The 25,819-nt window shown below is 36.6% G+C and overlaps 1 protein-coding gene and 1 long non-coding RNA gene across 9 annotated transcripts in view; one reads left to right on the top strand and one right to left on the bottom strand.

Moving 5' to 3' along the window:
- Window positions 1-762: 762 nt before the first annotated feature.
- SLC35B3 (solute carrier family 35 member B3) lies at window positions 763-25,719 on the bottom strand. 6 transcript variants are annotated; one of them, XM_059937891.1, is made up of 11 exons: window positions 23,801-23,881; window positions 21,211-21,321; window positions 20,105-20,398; window positions 17,234-17,355; window positions 13,177-13,331; window positions 11,775-11,882; window positions 8,683-8,780; window positions 6,559-6,651; window positions 6,035-6,146; window positions 3,233-3,302; window positions 763-1,614 (listed from the first exon to the last, which is right to left on the bottom strand). In XM_059937891.1, exons 2-11 carry the CDS (start codon window positions 21,280-21,282, stop codon window positions 1,464-1,466), a joined length of 1,275 nt encoding a protein of 424 aa, XP_059793874.1. In that variant the 5' UTR covers window positions 21,283-21,321; window positions 23,801-23,881; the 3' UTR covers window positions 763-1,463. The 6 variants fall into 6 exon arrangements, with proteins under 6 accessions (XP_059793874.1, XP_059793875.1, XP_059793876.1 ...); XM_059937892.1 differs by lacking the exons at window positions 21,211-21,321; window positions 23,801-23,881 and adding an exon at window positions 25,621-25,719; XM_059937893.1 differs by lacking the exons at window positions 21,211-21,321; window positions 23,801-23,881 and adding an exon at window positions 25,288-25,519.
- The window catches only part of LOC132374319 (uncharacterized), a 268,702-nt gene continuing 266,970 nt past the window's right edge, over window positions 24,088-25,819 (top strand). For 2 of the 3 annotated variants that reach the window (XR_009505639.1, XR_009505638.1), the window contains exon 1: window positions 24,088-24,803. This is a non-coding gene — a long non-coding RNA (uncharacterized LOC132374319). The remainder of the gene's footprint in view (window positions 24,804-25,819) is intronic. The other variant, XR_009505637.1, reaches the window with a different exon arrangement.

Genomic DNA, 25,819 nt, shown 5'->3' on the forward strand with positions numbered 1-25,819 from the left:
ATCATTTGGGGAAAAAAAGACCCACAGTATTTAACATATGACACATGAAAATCAGGCAGAATTTCTTGGGCTAGATCCTTAAATTATCATGGGCTCTGTTGCACCCACATATGCACAAAACAGGTTAATAAGGTCACCATCAGAATACAGTGGAATTTTAAGAACGAGATTAAATATTCCAAGTATACTATACTCACAAAATATAAGTGATATTACTAAGAGCATGGATATTAAGCTGTTTTAACCAACATTTACACTGAAAATGAAGATTAATAGGATTTTTTTAAATACAGTGGAAGCAATTCCAAAACTCACTGCTAAAAAATCAGGGCCAAAATCTTTCTGAATTTAGACTTAAAACTGTGCAAGCAACGTATTGTGTGAATTTGCTAAATCTACTTTTGTTTTTTAATTTATCCAATTTCATCTTCAAGCTGTCAAATTAAACTTCATTTTTAAGAAACACTATAATTTTATTATTTTATAGTAATTTAAGACATCAATTATTTTCCCTTCAATTTATTTTTTTATTTTTATTTTACTTTTTAAGATTTTTTTGATGTGGACCATTTTTAAAGTCTTTATTGCATTTGTTACTCTATTGCTTCTGTTTTATGTTTTGGTTTTCTGGCCACGAGGCATGTGGGATCTTAGCTCCCTGACCAGGGATTGAACCTGCACACCCTGCATTGGAAGGTGAAGTCTTAACCACTGGACCGCCAGGGAAGTCCCTCCCTTCAATTTAAAAATCCAAATCATGAAATCTTTTAGCACCTTTGATGGGTAATAGGAAATCTGGCTTGTGATACATACTTACAGGATACAGGATCATGACTCTTTTTACTCTATTGACTATATTCCACAGAAAACGTAAAGCACACTTTCTCTAAAGAATACTTTTAAATGATCAGAGAAAAGCCTAAGTTTTAAAGTTTATGTACACTGTACTTCCCATCTTTGTAACAAAATCCAACCTTCACTACCCCAATTCCATCACATTCTTTTAAAAAAAAATCAGAGAATAATTTTTATTTATAATGAAGTTATTCTCTCTAGACTTTAAATCATCAGTTCACTCTTACAACAGAGAATCAATTTAAATAACACCACCAAAATGGAACGGAAAAAAGAACACAATCTGCGCTTACATATCAATTTCTTTGATATGTCATAATGATATCCAATTTTTCTTGCAACATGGTCCATTTCCAGCGAAATTCTCAACAGACTGTAAGCGTCACGGTCCTTCATCTTGACGTTTTATTCTAAGGTGTGCCGGGTGTGGCTCTTTTGATTGCTTTGGAAGTTAAACAGTCCAACAAGGGTTCTGAAGAAAGGGCGACTTCACATGTAATCCGTCCACAAATGACAGCATGCCTTCAGAGCCTCTGGTTTTTATAAAAGTCCCTTTGGAAAGTTAATTGATTGATGAATTAATTCTACGTTATAAAGCGAATCGCTGCCTAGACAGTCTGTGCCAACGTCCCTGACCTCCTCACTTCCGCTGTTTTGTTTATCACATCATACAGCGATGGGAGTCTTATTTTGTCCATATTTTTGCTGTAAACATTGAGAAATATACCAAGGATAACTAACAAACCAGACCATACATACCTAAGAGAAAAAAATAAGGAAAAAAGATTAATGTCAGCGTAACAATTTGTCATTAACCACAGAATCTGATGACGTCACAAAAATTCCTCAGTGAAATAAAATTCTGCTACTGGATACCTATAGTAAGAGCACTAAAATAAAACAGTATTTGTTTTATTTTACAAATAATATTTAGATCACACTAGATAGAATTCTATATTTTTAATGTTAAGTATGTATGTAGGAAAAGCATTTTACAAAATACTAAATGTAGTTCATTTTTTTGAGGATAATAGCAAATTTGAAGTCCAACTCCTACCAAAAGTCTCAAGAGTATGTTTAAAGCACTGGATATGTAAACCTGCCAATGGCCTTCTTAGGAATTCAATTCAGCAGTCCAACTAGTTGGGGTAGAATATAGAGAGATAAAAAGGGACACATCCTGAGAAAGTAGGAGAATTGGCATTGATTACTACAGTGAATACCTAGCCCCTGCAGAAAGAGAAACTAATTTATAGAAAACAAACAGAGTTTTCTATAAATACAGTTGTCCCTAGTATCAGCTGGGGACTGGTTCCAGAACCCAACCCCCTTCTACCCAGAGGATACTAAAATCAGTGGATGCTAAAGTCCTTTATTTATGGCATAGTATTTGCATATAACCTATGCACAACTTTGTGTATACTTTAAAGCATCTCTAAATTATTAGAATACCTAACACAATGTAGATGCTATGTAAATAGGTGTCAGTGCATGGCAAATTCAAATTTTACTTTATGGAACTTCCTGGAATTTTTTTTCTAAACATTTTTGCTTTGCAGTTGGTTGATTCAATCTGCAGATGTAGAACCCATGGATACAGAAGACCGACTATACATTGCTGAAAATTTATTTTGTGGTTACCTTTAAGCTCATACAGCTGACCCTTGAACAACACAGGTTTGAACTGCACAGGTCCAGTTATACGTGGATTTTTTCAATAAATATACAGTCAGCCCTCTGTGTGTGCAGATGTGGAACCCGTAGACATAAAGAGCTGACTGAAAGGGACTTGAGCATCCTTGGATTTTGGTATATGTGTGGGTCCTGGAACCGGTACCCCATGGATTCCAAGGGATGACTGTACATTGATAATTTCTAAGTCTGAATCTTCTCAATTACCAACCAATATAAGTTTAAATGATGCTAATTTCAAATACATACTAGACTAAAGAAAACAGTCAATGCTTCCACTGAAAACCACAAACTAAGAAAACCATTAGGGTACAACTCTAACTCAAATCCTTTGTGGGAAAAGACAGCAAATAAACGTAACAATTTAAAAAACCACATATGTATATATATAAAATTTATATATTTGCACCAGGGCAAGGGGAGTCCCTTAATCTCACCACATCACTCACATTCATTTATACTCTAGACACGGTCACATGTGCATTGGGACTGGTTAGGCAATTTAAGTATACAAAATGATTTCTTCAAAATAATTACATACATTTCTGAAACAGCAGAAGACACAGCAATAAATTTGGATCAAGATGAAAAGGATTCTTTACAAAGAAATTAAGGCTGTTTAAGAGTAAACGTGAAACAAAAGTATCTAAAGGTAGAGAAACTTGTCGAATTAAAAAGTACTTACTGAAATGTGAATGGTTTGGCAAAGAATATAAATGAAAGGACAATGGTCATTCCTTTTCTCCCCGTTGTCACTGTAGGGAGAGGAAGGTTGGTTTTAGAATGCGCCTGTTGTCTTGGTAATATTTCGGAAATAATTTAGTTAACAAATATTTACAGAGCCTAGTGTGTGCCAAGATCTATGTGAGGTGCCAAGGAAACAAAGGAAAGCGAAAAAGGAAGAAAATCAAACAGAAAGTCACTGCTCCTGCTACCATGGAATTTATAGGCTAGCAGGGTTACAGACATTAAATAACAGAGTTACATTTAAAGTACAACTGTAATAAGTGCTTGACGGAGGCCATGAGGCTATGGGGGCACGTCATCCTGTAGGGAGACATAGCAAGTCTGACAGGAAAGAAAGGATTTTTCCAAGGAAGGCACGATTGGATTCCGTTACCTTTAAAAGCAGCAATCTAAAGGACATCCTAATGGTGGGCATCTCTGGATAAGACCATGAGACATCTTTCCAGTCCTCTTTACACTGTCCTTCCAGGATTATGGCCCGAAGCTTTCCTCCCTCGCCCCACCCAGATGCAGAGAGGAACTCTGCACGTAGCTCCGCTACACCTTTCCACCACCAGACTGTGTGCTTTACTCAGTTCCTTGTCTTATTTGTCCTCATTTCCACAGACTCTGTAGTTCCTGGCACTTGATCTTCAAAGCGTGAATTAGTGAATGAATACCAGATGAAGAAACTGTTTTGGAAACTGTTAGAGCGCGATTCCCCAAATCTATTTTTCCTACTACTTTAGTAAAAAGACCCCTACTTTTAACTGGGATACCTTCCCTGCCTCTCCTACAGTCAGGTGTGGTCACGGGACGAAGTTTGGACAACGAAGTGGCAGCAGAAGTGCTGTCTCTAGGAGTGTGATTTGTAGGAACTTTCCATAAAGAGAAGGATGTGTCTTTCATCGTCTCTCCACCCACCGTGTCTGGAATGAGGACGAAGATGGCAGAGCAGAAAGAGGGACTGGATTCCTGAGGAGCTGGAGCTACCATGCCAGCTCGGGAGGCACGTGGCACACGGTTAAGAGGACAGGTCTGGAGCTAGACGGCCTCAGCTGAAATACTGATTTTGCAACTTACTAGCTGGCCGATCACTTGGCAAGCCACTTAACCACCCCGCGCCTCAGTTTACCCATTTGTAAAATGGAACAATAATAGCACCTACTTTATAGGATCATTGTGAGGTTAAGATGAATAATATATGTAAAATAGCTAAAATGGTACCTGGTACATAATAAGGGCTACGGACATGTTAGCTGTTATATTACCATCTCTGGATTTGTTTCACGTGAGAGAGAAAGACACCTGCCTGCACCTTCAACACAAGGATTGCATCTCACATTTCTTTATACCAATCACAGGGCTCATCAATACATACAGACTGATATCAGACTCTTTTTGAACAGTTACTATCGTACAAACAAAACTGAAACCCAAGCTAAGTGTATGCATTTGCGGTCTTTCTTGACAGCATGAGCTGACTTGGAAGGTTACTGATATGGCCCAATCTACAATTAAATTCCCTCTACATTAGGGACGTAAACTTTAAAAAGCAGAGTCATATGTGAGCAAAGAAAGGGAACAGTTAGGAAGAAATATACTTTTACAGAGGGGGCATTTATTCATTTGTTTCATTTACTCTGTGGTATTAAAATAAACATTCCCCTAAAACCGTGAAAAATCAAAATCAGGTAAATGAGTAAGGTGTAAATGCCTTATGGATGTAAATTTTATAGATCTCTGATAGAGATGATCTTGTCCAACCCAATCTCTTCACAAAAGAGAGAAACGAGGCCCAGAGAAGAGGAGAGACTTACTCTCCAGGTCCCGTATCACTGAACGTCAGGGCTGGGACTGGCCTGCACCTTCTCTCACACCCCAGTCCAGCGCTCCTCATGGCAGGTCACACGGCTTCCCATCCTGAGGGGCTTCACCCAGGGTTCTCTCCAGATGGGAGACGCTGAGAGCGTTCCTCATGTGGACCATTCTTTTGGCAAACAGTGTGAGGTAGCAATTGGAGTCCTCTGCTCCCCTCACCGGGCCTCACCTGCAGCCCATCATCTGCTCCCCTCACTCCTCCAGAGCAAAGCAAGTAACAACCTCCATTTCTCTGACATGCCAAGCAAAGTCCTTGCACAGAGCACGTGCATAATAATTATTAGTGAAAAGAGAAGCTCATCTGGTTGAGGTTCTAGAAAGTGTACAAACGAAAGGCCCCAAAACCTTTGCTTAAAATATACCTGTCATGTTTTAAGTGTGACAAAACTGTAATTTTCCATTATAAATTAAAAGTGATTAAAGACAGTATTTTTCCTGGAAGGTATTCATCCCATCATACTTTTTAATAAAAAGATCTTTTAATGTACTTAAAGTTACTATCTAGATAAATGTATATATTTGATTTTAAAATTAAACCTTCAAATAAGAAATTCAGATCAAACATCATTTTCTTTAGAATTTTAAAGAAATACCATAAGCCAAGGAATAAATTGGTGAAATGTGACAATTTTCTTTCTTTCTTTAAAAAAAAATTTTTTTTTGGCTGTGCTGTGCGGCTTGAGGGATCTTAGTTCCCCGACCAGGGACTGAACTCGGGTCCCGGCAGTGAAAGCACCGAGTCCTAACCACTGGACCACCAGGGAATTCCCGACAACTTTCTTTTTAATGAAGAGTAGATGCTGCCCTTACCCTTTGAAAAAGAATATCAAAGAAAATTTAAATGCTTATTTCATAATCTAAGCAAGTATATCATTCTTACCTGTTACAGCAAAAAGTGCACCAAAAATTTTAATCAAAGCCAGAACAAAAGAGATTCCAAAATACCCAGTGAGGGAAAAAAGGAAAGCATAACCATAGGTCCGAACTGGATCCTGCAAATATAAAAAAGCCTGTTAGAAAAATGCAAAACAAACCCTGAGGTATTATAAATGAAATAAAACTACAGATTTTAATCAACTTTTTGAGCAATAATAAGCCATTCAACAATGCAGTCAAGCAAAGATTCTGATTTAGTTCTGATTTAATGGAAAAATGATGATGAAATTAAAAATCCCCAACTTCTACATTATGAATAGTTTTAAAATTAACTTATAGGAAAGAGCAAGGATAAAAAAATTTAAATATAAATCATTTCATTTCTGAAATAATTTCTGATTTACATATATTTTATTAAAGGAGTTATCAAATTACATAAAATAGTCTTTTTGAACAAGGGGAATTAGAAATACAGAGAAAACTAATTAATGGAAGATGTTTATTTTTAAAAATGTGATTAGTGTTTACCTTTGAACAAAATGTTACTGCAGGGCCTAATCCACTAGTGCATGTCAATCCCAATAAAATGTACACAAAACCGATTGAATACGAATATAAAACCTAGAGTAGAGAAAAATAAAGTGGAAAAAAGTGCTATTTAACCAAAGGTGTAAATTGAAGGTTTTCAATATATGGCTCAATTTCTGTATTTCGTTAAATCTGTAGAGGAAACCATTTTAAAAGTAACATCATTGTTTCAATATGGCGTAATTTTCTGGAAATGATGGTTGATTCTGTTTATAAGTTTACACATTATTTTAGGTACAACATAACACAGCAGTACTAATCCATTCATAAATGGTTACCTAAATTATTCATTTTTTGCCTCGTTTAATTACTGAATTCAAACCAGATTTTCATGTTGGGGGTCCTAAAAACAAACACAAAACAAAGATACTCTAAAACTACTTATTGGACATGAAAAAACCCAAACATTAAGTTTGCAAATGCATTAAAATACAATGAAAATAAGCAGTATATGACATACCTATTGCTTAATTTCCCAATTTTCCTACCAATCTTTCTATTACACTCCTTATAAGCAGAATCAGTGTCATCATCAAACTTAAATACCTGCTATGTGTCAGGTACTGTGCTAATAACGCTCTATGTGGATTATTCCATTTATTTCTCACAACCAACCTAAGAGATAGGCACTCTTAATCATCATTCCCCAATGTGCGGATGGAAAAACTAAAACTTAGAGACATTAAGTCACTTTCCTCAAACAGGAGAGCTAGTAGAGAACTAAGGCTATCTTAGTCCAGAGCCTACGTCTTAACCACTGTATTACATTCTTCCTACCTACTTACAATTCCTTAATTCTCTGATCGTTATCTTATCTAGGGAGAGTGGTGATGATGATCAAGAAAACTCCTGACCAAGATTAAAGTTCCTGTGTTCTTAGGGACTCTGTAAAGATGCCCCACTCTGTTGACTAAGTAACCAGCCCTACATATCCTTACTGCTGTGTGCTCTATCTGTCTAGCAAGGTGATGGGCTACAAAACTAATGCAAACACAGCATAACAACCTTCCTATATACAAACACCAACCAGCTAGAAGATATATTGGAAGAAAAGGCATTATTTGCAGTAATAACAGCAAAAAGATGAAACACCTAACAATAACTTCAATAAAAAATAACTGGATTTATACAAAGAAAACTTTAAAATCTAAGGGACATTTAAAAGTAACACGTGAATAAAAGGAAAGTCATACCTTATTCTTGGACTGAAAGAATCAAGTGTATAGATGCCATTCTCCCTAAATTAATTTATAATTCAATGCCATACCAATCACAATACCAATGGGTTTCTAGTTTATTTGGGGATATGAACACCCAAGAATAACTACTGGTAGTAACATTCTGAAAAACAAAAGGAACAAAGGTGGCTAGTCCTAACAGATGGTAAATGTATGGTGATAAAGCTGCTGTCATTATATGGTTCTGGTGCAGAAATAAGCTTGAAAGAATAAAATTGTGAACCCTGCATTAGAATAAGATAGGATAAAAGAAGGTATTTAAAATAAAAATTGGAAAAGTTGAATTATTCAATAAATGATATTGGGGAAAGTGGATAGCCATATGGAAGAAAATTTTTTAAAAGTTTTAGTTGGATCAAAGATTTAATAAATAAGGAAATTATAAAAATAGTAGGCAATGGGCATAAAATTCTTAAATCTTAGAGTTGGAAAAGCCCTTTTCAATCATAATACATAGCTAGAAGTCATGAAGGAAAAGATAAGTTAAACTACCTGTAAATTACAAACTTCTAAATGGAAAATAATACCAAATACAAAGAGAGAAGAGAAATGATGTAACAAAGCATTTTTTTTTAACACGCCCCAAACTCCATCAATCAAAGAGGAAAAAAATTTATCAAATGCTTGCAATAAGGTATCAGCGGTGATAATGGTATTTTACTTTTTACCTTCCTATATTTGAACGTACTACTTTTATGAAAATAATGATGATAAACTAGTTTAAAATTGCAATGCGAGTCTTCAATACCATAATTATGTCATAAAATTAAGTATATCATCATTTTTGAGTCTGTCTGACGTGAAGAAAAAGCACTAGAGTATTTACCATTTCTGAATTAGAAGCATTATGGAGTTTCATAGCTTTCTCTTGGACATTTCCAATGACAGCATCTGCACATAGTGCCAGGGAGATGAGGATCACACCTTCAAGAAGGCATAAGAAAAAAATAACCTCCTCATTTAAACATATGAAAGATAATCAAGACTTATCAGAAATTTAACTGGGCTAAAAAACCAAAATCAGACCTTAAATCACATTTGCTCAGCAAAGTTGAGTATTTTTATCCACAACCAGGTGTAACAGGCATGTAGGTGATGTTATTAAAACAAAAAAACAAAAAAAACCAACTAATACTAATAAATTGCGTTAATGCTGTCACCTTGCTGTGTTTCACAATCACGTCAAATAATATTTCTGCTTTTAAGTAGATTATATGTTGGAAAGAAACACTGTATTAAACAAATACAGAAGAGATTCTTAGATGATCTATTGGGATTGGTGGTTAGTCAGTTAATTCAAACAATCAAAGGAAGAGGGAAAGCATAAAAATAGTACCCATATTATTAAAATATTTAATTTAAAACACATAAACATAATGCAGTTGTTAAGGCCTCTTCTTTGAGTATGGGTCTGTACTAAAATTCTGCACCTTCCTTTGTGTAAGCTGCATTCAAAACAGTCTCTGTGATTTCCAAGTTGTTTTTAAAAAGTGCACCAAAAGCTTAGGAACTTGTGAAACAATCAGGGTATACAGTCCTTTCATATTTTTATGCTTCCCCCAATTTTTACCCACACTTAATTCAACGGTGATTTTATTGACTTGTCAAAGTGTTTTAATTAACTTAGTTTTCACAGTAAAAATTCTCTCTTCAAACTCATTTTTGAATAATTTAAGTAATATTTAATTATTGCATAATTAAAATAACACATACAACTGACATGAACAAATCTGGAAATCAACACACTCATACAAATGTGCATGTCTACCTGAGAAGCACGCTACTACCTGCAAGTATATAGGACGCTGGCCACCAGTCATGGTGCTTTACCAAAAAAACCCAAAAAAACGCAACCTTGGTTATATCTGTGAGTCTGAAAATATTTGAAGTTTTCTCTATTTTTAAAAAATATATAAGCAATCAAAGGTAGCAGAAAAATAAATGTACATGTGTATGCACTTAATTGAGAATTTTCAAGTTTTCATACTTAATCTTCAATTTGACTTTTTATCATCTACCTTTCATATTTATTACCTAAATATACATTTTTATTCACCAAACTTGATTCTGAACGCTCTTTTCCTTGTTTCAAATATCAAATCTGCCCTCGAAAGAAAAAGACATGCTATTATCGAAGACTTGGAAAACAATGTCTCAGCTCCTAAAAGGCTATTCAAAGACATCCCAAAACTGTTCTGAACAATGGCAACAGCATGAAAATACCTGAATTGCATCTGAATTACGTGAATATTTTAAAGGAGGACATTTATTTGAATAAGTAAATTCTGATATATTCACTTCATACATCCAAAGTTTTATTTATGTCTGCCTTAAGTAACTATCTGAATAGCTAACCTAATCTCCTTCAGACAATACACTCATAGATCAAGGACTGTGGTAAGTGCTCATCAATTATTCTCAATGATGAGGAATCGTTAGGTTCTCACGCCCTTAAAAAACATTCCCATGGAACTCAGAAAGGGTGGGCACTTGAGTTATACTGAGAAGTTACAGACCACCGAAACCAGCTGTCTCCATCACTGTCACCACCCTCACCCCACCACGTGCAAGTGCTTTCATGTTCATTATTCCAGCACCTCATTCTATCCTTCCACTACCTTTGTGTGAGGCAAGCTATTATCATTATCTCTGTTTTATGGTGAAGCACTACTCTAAAACAGCTTTTCCCCTCAGTTTTCAAATATAATCTTCCTTTTGCAGTTGCTGACACGAAAACAAAGTGTTCCTGAAAAACCTAAACCATGTTAGAAACATCTGCAACTCTAAGCTTTCTCACTGAAGTAAGATCACTCGTACTCTGGATGATCAGAGTTGAAAGAACAGACCTAATAGGTTCTACCAGCATCGTCTGTAAAAGGCTGGTTTAAAGGGCTGCTCTAAGATGCTGATCTGAATCCATTAACTTGGCCTGATTAACCAGGTCAGTAAGAAACACAGACTAACAACTGGTCAGGAAAATTCTGATTCTTAGAAAGAACAGCAAAGTTGATGTAAATGATTTTCATCATCACTGCATACTTTTTTTTCTCACAAATAATTATAGTTTGTACTTGCTGATATATGTACATATATATATTACATATGCTGCTATTTTTGTTATTGTTATTTTGTTTTGCTTTGCTTTTCTCCCTGTTCTCTCAGAGTTCCTTTGAAAGAACTATTTTTGTCAGGTATGAGGCTAGGAAATGGGATGAAACTAAAATAATCCTATGAGTAACACTCAATAGTTTAAGAATGACAATACTGTATATATAATAAGCAATCTCCCTGTAAGGTCTTTAGACTAAAAACAAGATTCCAACACATATTTTTTATTCTTATTTATTTCTAAACATACTATAATACCTATTCTCCTCGTGAAAGATCTAAATTTACCTTACAAAATTCCACATGGCACACCATGAGGAAAAGCGTTTATGGTGGAAGCTTTATGCACTTTAAGGTTATGACCACATTTATATTACACAGTTCAATATTAAAGAACAGCATAATTTTCTTTTTTTAAGCTAAAACAATGAAAAGTAAGTTTGCAAGTTTCATTTTTTTTTAAGAAAATGAGAATAACAATTACTACTGTGATCCTCCTATAACTCATGTGTATATTTCCAATTCAGCTCATAAGAAATTGGTCTGTCATGTACTTGATAATGGGAGATTCTATCTAGGCACACAGCCTCTTGTCATGTCAAAATACTATACAAGAGTACTAGAAACAACTGTTATGTTTCCAGAGTTGTGATATTTTTACTACATCTTATATGGAAAGTCCAAAAGCTTTATGTTAGATACGAGAATCACAGATGCCACACCATCATTTAAAACCCTCATGAAACTGTAAAAATTCTTACTCTAAACCGAAACACCTACAAAATCTAGGAATACAAGTAAATTCCTTACCTGTCAGGTTGAAATTTGGTGCAACTGTGCTGTCGGCTAGGGTAAACCATATCAGGCCGAGGCTCATGCATAAGGCAGCAGACACATCAGCAACATTGTAACGCTTTCCTGTGCAAAATAAATGTAAGTCAACCTCATTATGCAATTACCCACTCAGCACAGTTTTAGATCTCTGTGTTTAAACAAGCAGAGCAGGGACTGCTTTTTATATCCAATGTCAAAAATGACCAGGAGCACTTAGGTTAAGGCAGGAGACAGTCACAGAAGGGCTTTGAAAATCAAAATTATCCCGTGAGCACCAAAATGTCCTTATAAGTTAGATATGAGATCCTTCTTTATCTGTTATGATAGTGAGTAAATATGAACATTTAAAAAGTTTGTGGAAACTAGTGCCTCTTTTACTTTATGTATAACATAAGGCTATGAATTTTCTTATACTTCATAAGTTTACCAAGAAACCAGAGTAGTTATTCAGGCTATATATATAAGTTTGCAAATACTATAGTCAGATAACTTCTAGGTTGGTGAGGATTAACTTATTTTAGTACATCCAAGTTTAAATAATGAAATCACATAGTGTAACTTTTTGGAAGGACTGTTAAGGAGATATTATACAGGCCAAGTCAGTTACGATGTGAAATGTGATTTTTAATAGGAAATTGAGATCATTATTTTTTCCTGTGTGAACAGTTATCCTGAAATTATATGTGAAGTAGTTGACATACACATTTTCATTTTAAAAGGCTCTTCTGGGAAGGCTTATAATGCATAAAATGAAGTCAGGCTTTATAAGAACTTTAGTGATTATCAAAACATGAATATTCCTCATGACAGTCAGATGAACAAAACAAAAACTTGTTCCACTGCTTGTCGCTATCATTGCCTCCTCTTTTACTCCTATTTTCACATAGCTTGTAATTTAGTTGGGATCCTAGGGAGTCAACAGTCAGCAGAGTTGGTTAAAAAAACACTTGCTCAGCTTAAGCTTTACTTCAACATGGGAATCATCCATTTGTATAATGGAGGTGGAGAGTAGAGCCCTGGAGAGTAGAAAAATGAAAGAATTGAAAAAAAGAGCTTTCCAGGTACTTCTGAGCTAGGCCTTCAATATGTAAATACAATATTTCTGGAAGTGTAGTAGGTTCCAGATTAAAAGAATAAAACAAAATACTAATTTTATTTTTCCCCATCTCTAAATTACTGATTTCAGATCCTGAGGTATATCACAGAAGTATCGGTGTTTTTATAATAGCTTTTTTTAAATTAGATATCACTCAGAAGTGTTACAATATCTAAACTGTTCATTAAAGATATTAATTGAAGTTTAATGTTTTTCCTAATGCTAGATGCCGTAACATATCCTATTAATTTCAAACAGTATGAAAATATATCATTACTATACCTTGAATAAAAACTCCTCCTAGCATAACAGGAATCAATTTGCAGCACTTGAAGATGACTTGGGTAGGATAATTCAGGTAGCCCAAGGAAGTGTTTGATAACCCCATAGTACCCACAGTTAGAAAAGCTATTATGATGTAGGTTTTTCCTGGTATTCTGTAAAAGACAATTTTTAAAATCTTCATTTTGGGACCCAATTCATACTATTGTAAGAGAATGTGTTTACAATGTGTAAATTTCTAATTACTCTTCTAATTTCTGTTTAATATTTCTATAAATATCCGTAAAATATCACTATTCTTAAAGTTACAACAGTGTTAACTTGTATAAAAGAATGTCGGTGAAAATAACAATTTACCTTTATTTAATCAGTTGTAAGTGAGAACTCTCAACTGTGTGAAAAAGTAGTACATTAGAGAGTTACTTAGATTCTTACTGAAAATATAAATGCTATTACATTTAAGGTTTTTTAACAGTAGTTATAGCTACATATAAAAACCATCTTGACTAAATTTAGAAAAAAAGAATTGATTTTTAAAAAAATTGGCTTCTATAATGGGAAAAGGCACCTTAGTTAATTAACTTCTAAACTGTTGTTCTGTTTCCTAACATTCCATCTAGCATTAGGAAAAATATATCTATCCATTCTGCTAGAATAACCTGAGCAGAATTTCTCTAGAAAAAGAACATGGTGGTTTAAAACTCTAGACATGGTTTTTATTACCATAATGTCTTATGATTCATCTCTAATGCTGTAATTCTATAAAATGTTAAAACAATCAACTTTTAGATGAGCAATCTGACTCTCTCCTCATGATCCCAAATTTTCTACTTTGGGCTCTAACTGGATTTCCTAAAGGAGATTCTTAATTTGGTATCTTCATAATTCTGAGCTGTTCTTGTGAGCATATGCTCACAAGATACTTAATGGTCTAAAATAATAATCTTGTACGTTGGTGCACTATTCATATAATTAAATTATGTTGCATTTTTAGATCTAGTTTCCATTTTGGGATTTGTGTTCATGTTTAAATCAAGGCGACGAAATTCCACATTTTTTATACGGCTAGATATAAGGCAAAATAATTTATTAGATAAGTTGAATTAAAATGCATCATTTCCACTTACATTTCAATTTTGAGACCTTTGCTTATACTTTACTAACACAGTGGTCAACATTTAAAATCCATGTGGAAATAATTGGGCGTGCCCGTTATGCATCAGTGTACACAGACACTGGTTTTTATGCTGTCCATGGGGTTTAACTCTCAGTGGGGTATCAGTGAAGGAGGACAGCACCACTTCTCCAGTAATGATAAAAGTCAGAAGAGGCAAATTTCCTCATCCATAAATTGCAAACAGTGGCCAGAAAATAAAAATTCGGGTCAGAAGAATCACAAGATTAAAAAAGCAGCACAGTAAAGGAAGAAAGAAAACCAGCCTGGAACTCAGGAAACCTAAATTCAAAAGGTTCCAAATCTGAGTGCAGCCTGGGGCACGAGCTCATGGAAATCCCAGCTCTCCTCCAGGTCTGCTTTCTCACTGGTGAAATGAGGTTAGATTTCATCATCTTGCCTCTAGGACTCTCACTGTTTCTATTTGAATACCCCAATTGCTTACTACTTTAGACAGGATGGGAAAGTTGTAACTTTGATAAGCCCCTTGGCTTTTCAATTTGGTAGATAGATCTCCTTTATTAAAAACTCACATAGAGGGCTTCCCTGGTGGCGCAGTGGTTGAGAATCTGCCTGCTAATGCAGGGGACACGGGTTCGAGCCCTGGTCTGGGAAGATCCCACATGCCATGGAGCAGCTGGGCCCGTGAGCCACAACTACTGAGCCTGCGTGTCTGGAGCCTGTGCCCCCGCAGCGGGAGGGGCCGCGGTGGTGAGGGGCCCGCGCACCGCGATGAAGAGCGGTCCCCGGACCGCGATGAAGAGTGGCCCCCGCTTGCCGCAACTGGAGAAAGCCCTCGCACGAACCGAAGACCCAACACAGCCAAAAATAATAAATAAATAAATAAATAAATAAATAAAGTAGCTATAAAGTTAAAAAAAAAAAAAAACTCACATAGAGTAACACTAAAGTTACAAGATGATCTTTGGTGAAATATATACTTTGGAGTAATATACTTCGGCGTATATTTAGGGTATTCTAGTCTGTGATGGGCTATATCACACATCACCATATTTCATCCTCAAACTGAAACAGAGAGAATTTAAGAAACTTCCCTGAGGTACTGACAGAATAGGAGGCAGTAACATGACTCAAATCCCTGTTTTCTGACCCCAAATTCTGTACTCTTCAAGTACATGGGTATTCATATAAATATAGGAAGAGAGAAAAACCTAAGCAAAGAATTTGACTAATTACAGGTCTAAAGAGCAGTGTCACTTAAATAAATTCAGAAATAGGGGATTGGGCATATTTTCATTGCAATACACTTCTAAAGACTTTTTCGAAAAAAGTTTTTAATGTGCCTTGGAATGAAAAGTTTTCAATTTCTAATTACATTTATTATAGGTCTATAAATTCTTCTACCTAATTCCTTCACTCATGTTTCAATCAAACACAAATGACTTTAAATATGTTATGGTTATGTGGTTTAAAGGTTGGGAAAAACATGACTGGAGGCTCACTCCCCATCTTTTGGTAGCTGAGAGGGAGTTGTATCTTTTTAAAACTTAACAGTTAGGAGATGCATCATCTTTGTGTTTTTTTCATTTAATAAATACAGCATTGGGTTCTTTTATTTTAGAAGCAATCAGAGGTCCAGCAGTTTGCAATACATAATGAATATATATGGAAGCCAGGCTTCCATATATATTAGTCCTGACAGACACATTTAATTACTTTCTATTCTACCACCTATGGCTAAGCTAAGTCTTGTAGAGTTTCAGAACATGAAAATAATAAAGATGATCTCCTCAGATTCAAACATTTTTAACATTGCTGCTATAATAATTTATTGGCAATAGAGAGGTTGAGAGGTAAAATTAGACCCATGAAGAAATACTGGTGTTACTGATTTAAATATTTAAAATTTTATAGTTATTTTCATACAAACATCAGAAACATTTAAGAAAAAAAAGTAGCTATGAAAATTTTTTATTTTCACTGAAGGATTAAACATTTATATCAATGAAGAATGTCAACATTATAGCTCCTTATTACATTTAAACTGTCCAATATATACATGAAATATTCACGTATTAGGGTCTGATATGACAGGATAACCACACTTAAATTTACCAAGAAAATGTTTTATTCAAATTCCCAACCACCTTCTGATAGGTTTTAACTGCATATTGCTCAATATGCCATTAACAATATTTCAAGATATTTCTCAAACCTAGGTGGTCATTAATTTAAAAGATACTGTCATATAAACTCTTTTAGTTTTGACAAAAAGGAACATTATGAAATTTCTCTAATGTCCAAGAATGCAATTTCTACTGCTGGCCATTACAAACGCGATGATGTTAAGTGGAATATATCCCACAAAACAAAACATTAACTATACATTTCAAAAACCACTATAAAAATAGGTATTGATATTTCATATCACCATTCTTATGTAGTACCATCATAAATTTTTCAGTAATCACACCTATTTCCATTATAAAAACATATATGTACATCTGAATACTTTCTCCTATTTTAAGAAGATCTATCTTAAGTTGAGTATAAACATTTTTATTTTATTTTTTTGGCTGCGCTGCGCGGCATGTGGGATCTTAGTTCCCCCACCAGGGATTGAACCTGGGCCCCTGGCAGTGGAAGTGCGGAGTCCTAACCACTGGACCGCCAACGAATGCCCAAAACATTTTTTAATCTGACAACATTACACTTTTTTCAATGTATAATGGAAATACCATATTTAATATTTTTAATAAGTTGATAATACTGATAAAAATTCCTGGGTATTAAATGTTTTATTAATGGGAAATGTATATTTCACGTATAACATACTCCACGTGTGCAAAAAATGAAACAAAAAAAATGAACTACTACTCATGTACTTAACTGCCAAAAAATAAAAACAAATAAACCACATACCTTCTCCTTTTGTCCTGAATAAGCTGAAGCTCTATTAGGCCAAATATGGAGTAAAATGCAAACTGCACTAAAGTAAGGTACCAGCCATAGGGCTTAAAACCCTCCACTGAAAATATTAATTCCTGTCAAGAGAGACATGAACACTGTTTAAGTCCAAGGGGCAGATCAATTTCCTCACAGCGCATTCCTATAAGCACAGCATTTTAATAGAAACCAAGCTTCACCCCCAACAACAAAATGCACAAAAAAACATCCAAACTGTAAGGCTCCTGAGAGGTAAAATTAGAGAAGTTAGGAGGCCTTCCCAAAGAAGTGACAGTAGATATCCAGGTATGACAAACAGCAGAACAGGAAGCAGGGGAGGTAGAACGAGGAAGCAACCCCCTCCTATGCTTTTTTCTTTTTTTAAAAGACCAAAATTAAAAGAGTTGCCCAAAACAATGAGGAAGGCAGCTGATTCAAGGACTCATGTACTCTTATAAAAAGCATATTTCATTAGAAGTCTATTATCTCAGGCTTGTTTTCCAATATTAAGATAATCAGTTCAAATCAATAATTAATGTTATTTTTTAGAATTCTTGCGCCATAGATTATATAAAACTTCTCCTTATACAGAAATGGTTACTCTTCTTAAAAATGTTATATCATGAAAAAATTTTTGTTAATTGTTAAAAAGCCATTCTTAATCTCATTAAGAGGTATTCTAATAAAGCTATCTGGCTTAATTAAATGCATTAAACTATCCACCAAATATATATATATTTCAGCTGTATTTGAAATAAATTTTAAAAAGATGAAATTGATGTATAAACTTATGTTCAAAGAAAAACTAAACACAGCCTCTAAAAAGATCCTGAACTGATTTTGTACATTTAGGATGCTGTGTAATTCCCCAAATTTAGATTTCATGTTCAAGTAAGTCTGTCAGTTATTTAGGAGATTTCTGGTTTATAAACTATAAAACATAAAAATAGCTTTATTAATATCCTGGCACTCAGGTAAATATTTCACTTTCTATATTGCTAAATTTACTACAAAACCCCATTTTCTTTAACCTATTTTAATATCCAATTAGTAGCAATGTCAGTTCTCACCAAAGTGATGTTACAACTATAATCGGTTTATCTAATTTTAAAAGAAACTTTGCACATATATTAGTTGTAAATTAAAATCTTTGATCATTTATCGAATAGAAAAAATTTAATGAAATTTGTAAATTTCTAATTCATTTTCCATTAAAATGGCTAACTTTGCTCCCAAGCTATTTGGTAAAACAATGGTATTTCGAAGGACACAAAAAAATGTTTCTCAACAAGAGATTCTAACATTTGATAAAAGTTACGATTTTGTACTGTTCTTCATCGTGATACCTGAATTCTTATATCATCTTCTAGTACAAAAGTCAATTATAAATATTAAGATTTTAAAATTCATGTTGTTTTACACTAATACACCCTATAGCATTTTCAGAAGCTAAGGAACAGTCACAATTCTGTCTTCTCCTTTATACTTACTTTTATATTTCATCTCTATAAAACAAAGAAAGAGCATACAACAATTTTTAAGATCACTCTGATTATAAAGAATATCAGAAATATTATCTATGTTTTCAGAAAACACATCACTTTCCTTTTCTTCAACTACAAAGATTTTCTCATGTTAGGGAGTTGCATAAAAAAGCAAAGTTGGTAACGGCTGAAAATACCCACTGATGAGTTGACAATTGGTAATTAACAGTCCCCATGCACACATTCTGTTTACACTCGCCTGGGTCCTCATCCATCCAGCTCTTGTCTTTGAAGCTCAGGAATTTCCTGGTCAAGTGTATACAACTATCCCATAAAACAATGCAAATACAAGACAAACTGTGGCAATCTTAGAAATGTTTTGCATAGACAAAAATCGCAGAAAAATAAGGTTCTGGCAAAGTTGAATTAGAAGAGGAAACCAACAAGAATGAGAACACAACAGATGCTTCAAGAAAAGGATGATTCAAGTATTATAGGATTGAAGAGACACCCTTGGAAAAATAGAAAACATCCTGATACACTTTTGCAAAATGACCTCTTAATGAGCTCCAGGAATCAAGAGTGAACTAGAATGTGGCTTTTGTGCTATTGTTCAATTTCATGTGAGAATTATGTTCCAAAATACCAATCAATACTTCAACCATTTTCTTTTAAAAAGCACATGGTGGGGCTTCCCTGGTGGCGCAGTGGTTGAGAATCTGCCTGCCAATGCAGGGGACACGGGTTCCAGCCCTGGTCTGGGAAGATCCCACATGCTGCGGAGCAACTAAGCCCATGCGCCACAACTACTGAGCCTGCGCTCTAGAGCCCACGAGCCACAGCTACTGAGCCTGTGTGCAACTACTGAAGCCCGTGCGCCTAGAGCTCGTGCTCTGCAACAAGAGAAGCCACCGCAATGAAAAGCCCGTGCACTGCAACGAAGAGTAGCCCCCACTCGCTGCAACTAGAGGAAGCCCATGCGGAGCAACGAAGACCCAACGCAGCCAAAAATAAATAAATAAACAAAAATAAATTTATATTAAAAAAAAAACCACATGGTTGCAATTACCTACATTTTGCAAACTGTAACACTTCGTATTTTTTCATAATTTTAATTTTTTAAGATTGTCTCTTGCTTCCCTTCCCCCACGTAAAATGTTTCACTCTAAAATTTGGATCCCTGTTTTCACTCAATTTAATCTTAAGTAGCTCTTTTCTATTACTATACTAAGAAACTCAAATTTGTGAATAACTTGCTATCCTATAAAAGAAAGTATCTTGGACAAAACTATTAGTAGTGCCCATGCTGAGCTCATTTGTTATAAATAATTAACAAATTATAAACAAATAACTAATTTTTTACCTGTAAATATCCATAAATTAGGTAAAATACCAAAACTCCAGCAACACATATGAAAAATTGAGTAAGTTTGTTAAATCTGCTGAGATTTATGCCAAGCACTACAATGTCATCTATTGACTTGATGTGTGGCGACATTGCTTGGGTTTTGGACGGGACAGTGATAGAAATATATTTCCTGGAGCTGTTGAACTTGAGATCCATTGTTCTTATTTTGCCGCATTCAGTGCTTCCAAAGTTATCTTTGCTGGTTTCCTCCCCTTTGTTCAGTCTTTCTTTTGCCTGCTGAGCCAAGCCCTACAGAAGGAAATAAGCAATTAAAGCAGAACATTTAGACCATCAAGTAAAGTGCTATGCTCCAAATAATATCTCAAGTCACATTTGGAAAATTACACAGGTAAGAGTTATTCTCTCTGGATAGTAATATATTAATTCTCCTATTCAAGCTTCCCATCCACCAAAACAATATGCTTAGTCTCCAAACACGACTAAATTAAATATACACCATTCTTATTTCCACAGCGACAAACTAAAAGCTAATCTTGTATTTATTTCATCAAAGTAAACGTGCCTTTATTATGTTTCCATTTGCAGTGAGGATATAATTTTTAAAGCCCACAATAGTTTACGCATAATGTCTTCAACATTAAAGTCAATCTTTAACTGCAGAAAAGAGTAAACAACAGCCCAAATTCCTACAGCTACCAAGACAATTGTAAAATTTATTTGCTAATGACATTTTAAAATAAAGTCAAACATCTGTAAGTTGTGCAAAAAGGTAGAGTCAGCCAAGATTATAGAAAGGATACTATGCTTTAGCAACAGCGTCTCTTAGGCTAAAAGAAAACGTTTTTTTCCTTTGGAGAAAAATCTCTGCAATTTCAAAAGTCTTTGGTAGTTGTTCCATGGGTATAAAGTTTCAGTTGTACCAGGTGAATAAGTTCTAGGGACCATCTGTTGTAGAGGCCCTATGGCAGTGTCTGTGGTGAACAACATGGTGCTGTGCACTTAAACATTTAAGAGGGCAGATCTCGTGTAAAGCATTCTTAACTACACACACACAAAGGGGACACAAGGACACTCCTGGTGGTGACAGATATGTTTATTACCTTGTTTATGGAGATGGTATCACAGGTGTGTATGCATACGCCCAGACTCATCAAATTGTATCTATTAAACATGTTCGTTTTTTTGTATGTATCAATTATACCTCAATAAAGCTGTTTAGAAAAAAGAAATAAAGAAGCCCTTGGGTTTGTAAAAAGCTGAAAAACACATCATTTTTTGTTAGTCTGTGAAAAACAATCATGAAGGCTCCAGAGATGACTATCAATTTCTCTTTGGATTAATAGAAACTGAAAAGTAAATTCATGTAAAAGTTGAGGAAAGTGCAGAATTATGACAAACAGAACAAACTTATTAAGAAAAACTTATCTTCCTAGAAAAGAATGTCTGTTACAATCCCAGTGGGAATTAAAATTTACACTCTAGTTGAGAGAAGAGGATAAGAATAATTTTGACAGTGAACTCTCTGGAAATCTTAAAAAAAACCCCGAAACTGCCATATGGTGATTTAAAATGGCAAGAATGAGAGTCATCTCTTCATGATCGCTTCTAGTTTGCTGATTTACAGAGATTAAGTAGGTCTCCTTCTGTAATTTAAACTTGGGGTCAAGGCTCTGACTACAACTTGTAACTAACAATAATACACAGGCATCAAAGAACATTTGTTGTACATGATACCTGCCATATTTCTAAATAGAAAATGTGTAATTTCAATAAGTTTTACTGTATTTCCTTTCCTTTGCCCATTTCTTCTTTTACACATTGTTCTTGTTGCCCATGCTACGTTTAATCAGTGTCATCTCTGTTAAGGCTTTTTAAGTCACCCTGTAGGATCCCCTTGGGATATGACTTTCTTTATAAAGCATGCCTTAAAAGACCTTACCTAAATGTTGTGTTTGAATGTAGAAGAAACAAAAAGGTTAGCAACTATTTTCCATACTTGTAGGCGTGGGTGTACTAATAAATGGGTGTACATTCTAATAAATCTGGCCCCATGTAGGTTTTTAAGCTTCCTTTCCCTGCCTTGCATTTAGAATGAAGTTTTATTAATCAGAACATCACTCATCAGATCATGTGACTGATGAAGAAAGACACTGAGCTCTGATAGCCAATAACTGTGATCCTGAATGTTTGCCATATCCCTTCCATTTCAGGCATTAATGACTGATATCAACCATCATCTAAAGAAACTGGTCTAATGTCCTTGTGATGTAGGAAAAAATAAAAAGAAATCAAGCACAGAATTAAAATTAGCTTTCAAATTAAACGATTAACATTTTGCTTTAATTTACAAGTTCATGTAACCCTTGAAACTAATGTTAAAAAAAAAACCACAGGTGTGAATCACTGCCTAAGGTCTCTTCCTAAAGTCAACACAGACGTTTAATTACTTGAAGTTACAGATAATTGCTAAAATGCAATTTAAAAAAGTGGCATTTCTAGCACATACTGAAATTTCAAAATAAATGACTGGTGACAATGTTGATTTAAAATGACCAACTGAAGTAAAATTTAATTTCTTAGTCTACTCTTTCCCAACCTTTTGAAGAAAAGTCTCCCACTACAAAAAGGTAGAACATAAGGAAAATATGTCACTACGATGTGAGCACCCTGAAAAAAAAAAACTCGATTCTGTATTTTGCCACACTCCACATTACAATTAAAAGAATGTTGAACTGGACTCTGGATATTAATCATGACCTGTGGCGTATAATTATAAAACACAGAAAAACAAGATTCTTTCCCATTTCTTTGAACACACTTCATTGCACAAAGTTCAAGAAACTGTGTGCTAATTTTTGAAGGTCACTTTTTTTTTTCCTAAGGGAGAAAACTAAAATTAGGACTTTACAGGTATATTAAGAAATTAAGTATTACAAATAACACCTATCTAAATTATTTTCAAAGGCTGTATCTCCCTCTTCCAAGTCCCAAACTATCCCAATAAGAAAACATTCATCCCCAAAACAGTTCTAGACGTCTGATATCCTACTGTAGAAGAAATGCATATGCCCAACATTAAAAAAAAAAAAAAAGTTAGAACGCCAAATCCTTCCACCTTCTTTCAACATTTCTTTAAGAAAATAAAACGGTGGGCAAGAGAGTTAAGCTGCAAAGACTGGAGGAATTTGAAGAACTACCAGTGGAAGTTCATGACAAGAATTTAACCCGATGAGAACAATCACCTTGCACTGCAAATAGACAGCAGAGTACCATACAGTACCCAGCTGAACGCAGATCCCGGACGTAGTTCTTCACTGAAAACGCTGTTTTGGGGGACCCAGGCGACTGACAGTTGTCCAGAGGCCCTGGGGATAGCCTACCAGACCCCCCCGGAGGTGGCCTCAGGCCTGCAAGCCTGCAAGTACCGGCCTGAACGAGCTCTCGCCAGCCGTAGGGCGGAAGGGCGAGGACAAGCAGATGCTCCTCCCTGGAAACGGTGCCAGCAGATTTCCGTTCTTTATAAAAGGAAGTCACCCGCGCCCTGCCTCCCGACCTCATCCTCTCCCGCTCTCTCCTTAGGATGAAGATGGGCGGTGTCAAGGTTCTCCGGGGGGTGGGGCGGGAGGGTCTGCATCCCAAACACGGCGAAAGGCCCGGGGGGGCACGTCCACTCCCGAGCCAGTGTGTCACCTGAAAGGGGGACCCCAGCCCAGGGGGCGTCTCAGCCAGACGGAGCGTCTCCCCCTCCCCAGGTCCGTCGCCATCACCTCCTGCTTCTCCTCCTCGCCCACTCCTGCACGTCCCACCGCGGCCGCCGAGTCCTCGCCGGGTGCTCGTATCCCCGGCGCCCGCGCGCCACTTCCGCCTATGTGTCCGCCGGCGCGTGCGCAGTCGCGCGGCCCCGCCCCCTCGCCGGCCTCCGGCGGCGGGGGCGCGGTCACGTCTCGCGCAGCCGCCTTCAGCTCCGGGGCGCGGGACAAGAGCCGACGAGGTGGCCCAGTGGTGCCGGGACGCGCGCTAAACGCCGCGTCGGGGCGGTGAGCGCCTGTCGGGTAGAGTGTTCTCATCTTCCGGTCCGTGCTCCTCGAGCCTGTGCAGCCCCCCAGGTTGCAGGGCCCGGTCTCCCGGTCCCCGTGGGCGCCCACGCAGGTGGCGCCTTCCCGGCCAGTGGCCATGCGCTGCAATTTGAGAAGGAGGCCCAGTGGAGAACGTTGAACCCGGGTATAGACACCGTTGGGGTTCCCTCTGCTCGATCCAAATGGGATGGGGTAAAGTCACAGTACCTTTCTCTGCTTCCACGTTTTACCTGCTTTCCGGGGAAGGTGAACCCAAGTAACGCTTGGGTTGCTTCTGACGTAGTAATTCAGCTTGTGGCTACAGCACCCCCGGTCCTTTTCATGAAAATGTCAGCGTTGTTTGGACAGTGCCACTTACTGCTCAGAACGTAAATCCCACGGCTCTACCAGCTCCCAAACTAAACATTTACCCTACAGTTAGGGCTGCATCTACAATCACTGAGATGCAGTGATGTACAAACCGAGATGGGATCGGTGATGAATTGATTTGGGGGTAACGCTAAAATGATATGGAAGACAAAAGATTACTATAAGGAAGGAACCTTTCTGAGAGCATGCTTTGGATACCCGGGAAAGGAATGAATTGGAAACACACCAGGCATCTCCTGTTGTAAATGGTGGGTCTGGTTGGGCATTTTCATTTAATCCTTGTTAGGTCGAATTTTACAAATGTTGACTACGGCTTAGAGAATTTAAACTTCCTAAAGAAACAGTAAATGGTAGCCTTCCAATGATGCCATGCTGTTACCTGGATAACGTGGATTTAATGCTACTGCCAGGCATTTATACAACATGGGTCATACACATAATCCATAAATTAGAAGTAGAAGCTCTCTGCCCTCAAGGAGTTACAGGTACACAGGAAAAGGTAAATGTTAGCATAAAACAACTCACAGTACAAGAGGTGTTCTGAGGTATCATCTCCTTGTACCTGGACAATTACGCTAGTCTTCTAGCCGGTCTTTCTACTTCCCCTTTATTTCTCTACTTTCCAATTCCTTTCAGCAGCTGGAATGATCCTTTTAGAACCTGACAGAATATACCATTCCTCTGCTCAGAACCCTTTACCATTTTACTCAGATTAAAATTCAAAAGCCTTACCATGGCTTCTAAGAAAGAGCTCAGTCTGGATAAACCACATCTACAGCTGCTGTTCAAAGTTCATCTAACGCCGTCCAAGCACACCAGGCGGCAGCGTTCAGGACTTACTGTTCCTTCTGCACGCACCACTGCCCTCCCAGGTACCCACGGATCGTGCCCTCTCACTTTGCTCCGTAGCTGCTCAAGTGTAACTCGACCTGACTGTTCTTCCCGGACTGCTCCATCTAGGAGAGCTAACCCCTACACATACACACACTGTCCTCCCACTGCTTTACATGCCTTCGTAGCAGTTAGGATCACTTCCCGCACATTTGTTGTTTACGTCTCCCTTACCTCTTCGGCTCTACTGGAATGTCCCATGAGAGCAGGACTTTTGTCTCATTTATTCACAGCGGTACTGCCATCATCTAGAACAGAGCACTCCAGTACAGTCAGCACTCAGTAAATACTCGGTGAATGAGTAAGTGCCACATGAGTGTCAGGATAGTAATAAGGAAATTCAGAAGAAGTCAGATGTTGCCTGGAGTGGTTT

This window comes from Balaenoptera ricei, chromosome 11 (assembly GCF_028023285.1).
Source record: "Balaenoptera ricei isolate mBalRic1 chromosome 11, mBalRic1.hap2, whole genome shotgun sequence".
Taxonomy (NCBI): Eukaryota; Metazoa; Chordata; class Mammalia; order Artiodactyla; family Balaenopteridae; genus Balaenoptera; species Balaenoptera ricei.

Bases quoted from the DNA above. Each gene is read 5' to 3' on its own strand.
- SLC35B3 (XM_059937891.1), bottom strand. From the start codon at position 21,282: ATGTTTAATAGATACAATTTGATGAGTCTGGGCGTATGCATACACACC. The intron at 20,399-21,210 runs GTAATAAACATA...TTCCTTCTGTAG, and splicing joins ATACCATCTCCATAAACAAG to GGCTTGGCTCAGCAGGCAAA. The intron at 6,652-8,682 runs GTAAATACTCTA...TCTCTACTCTAG, and splicing joins ATGCTTCTAATTCAGAAATG to GTTTTATATTCGTATTCAAT.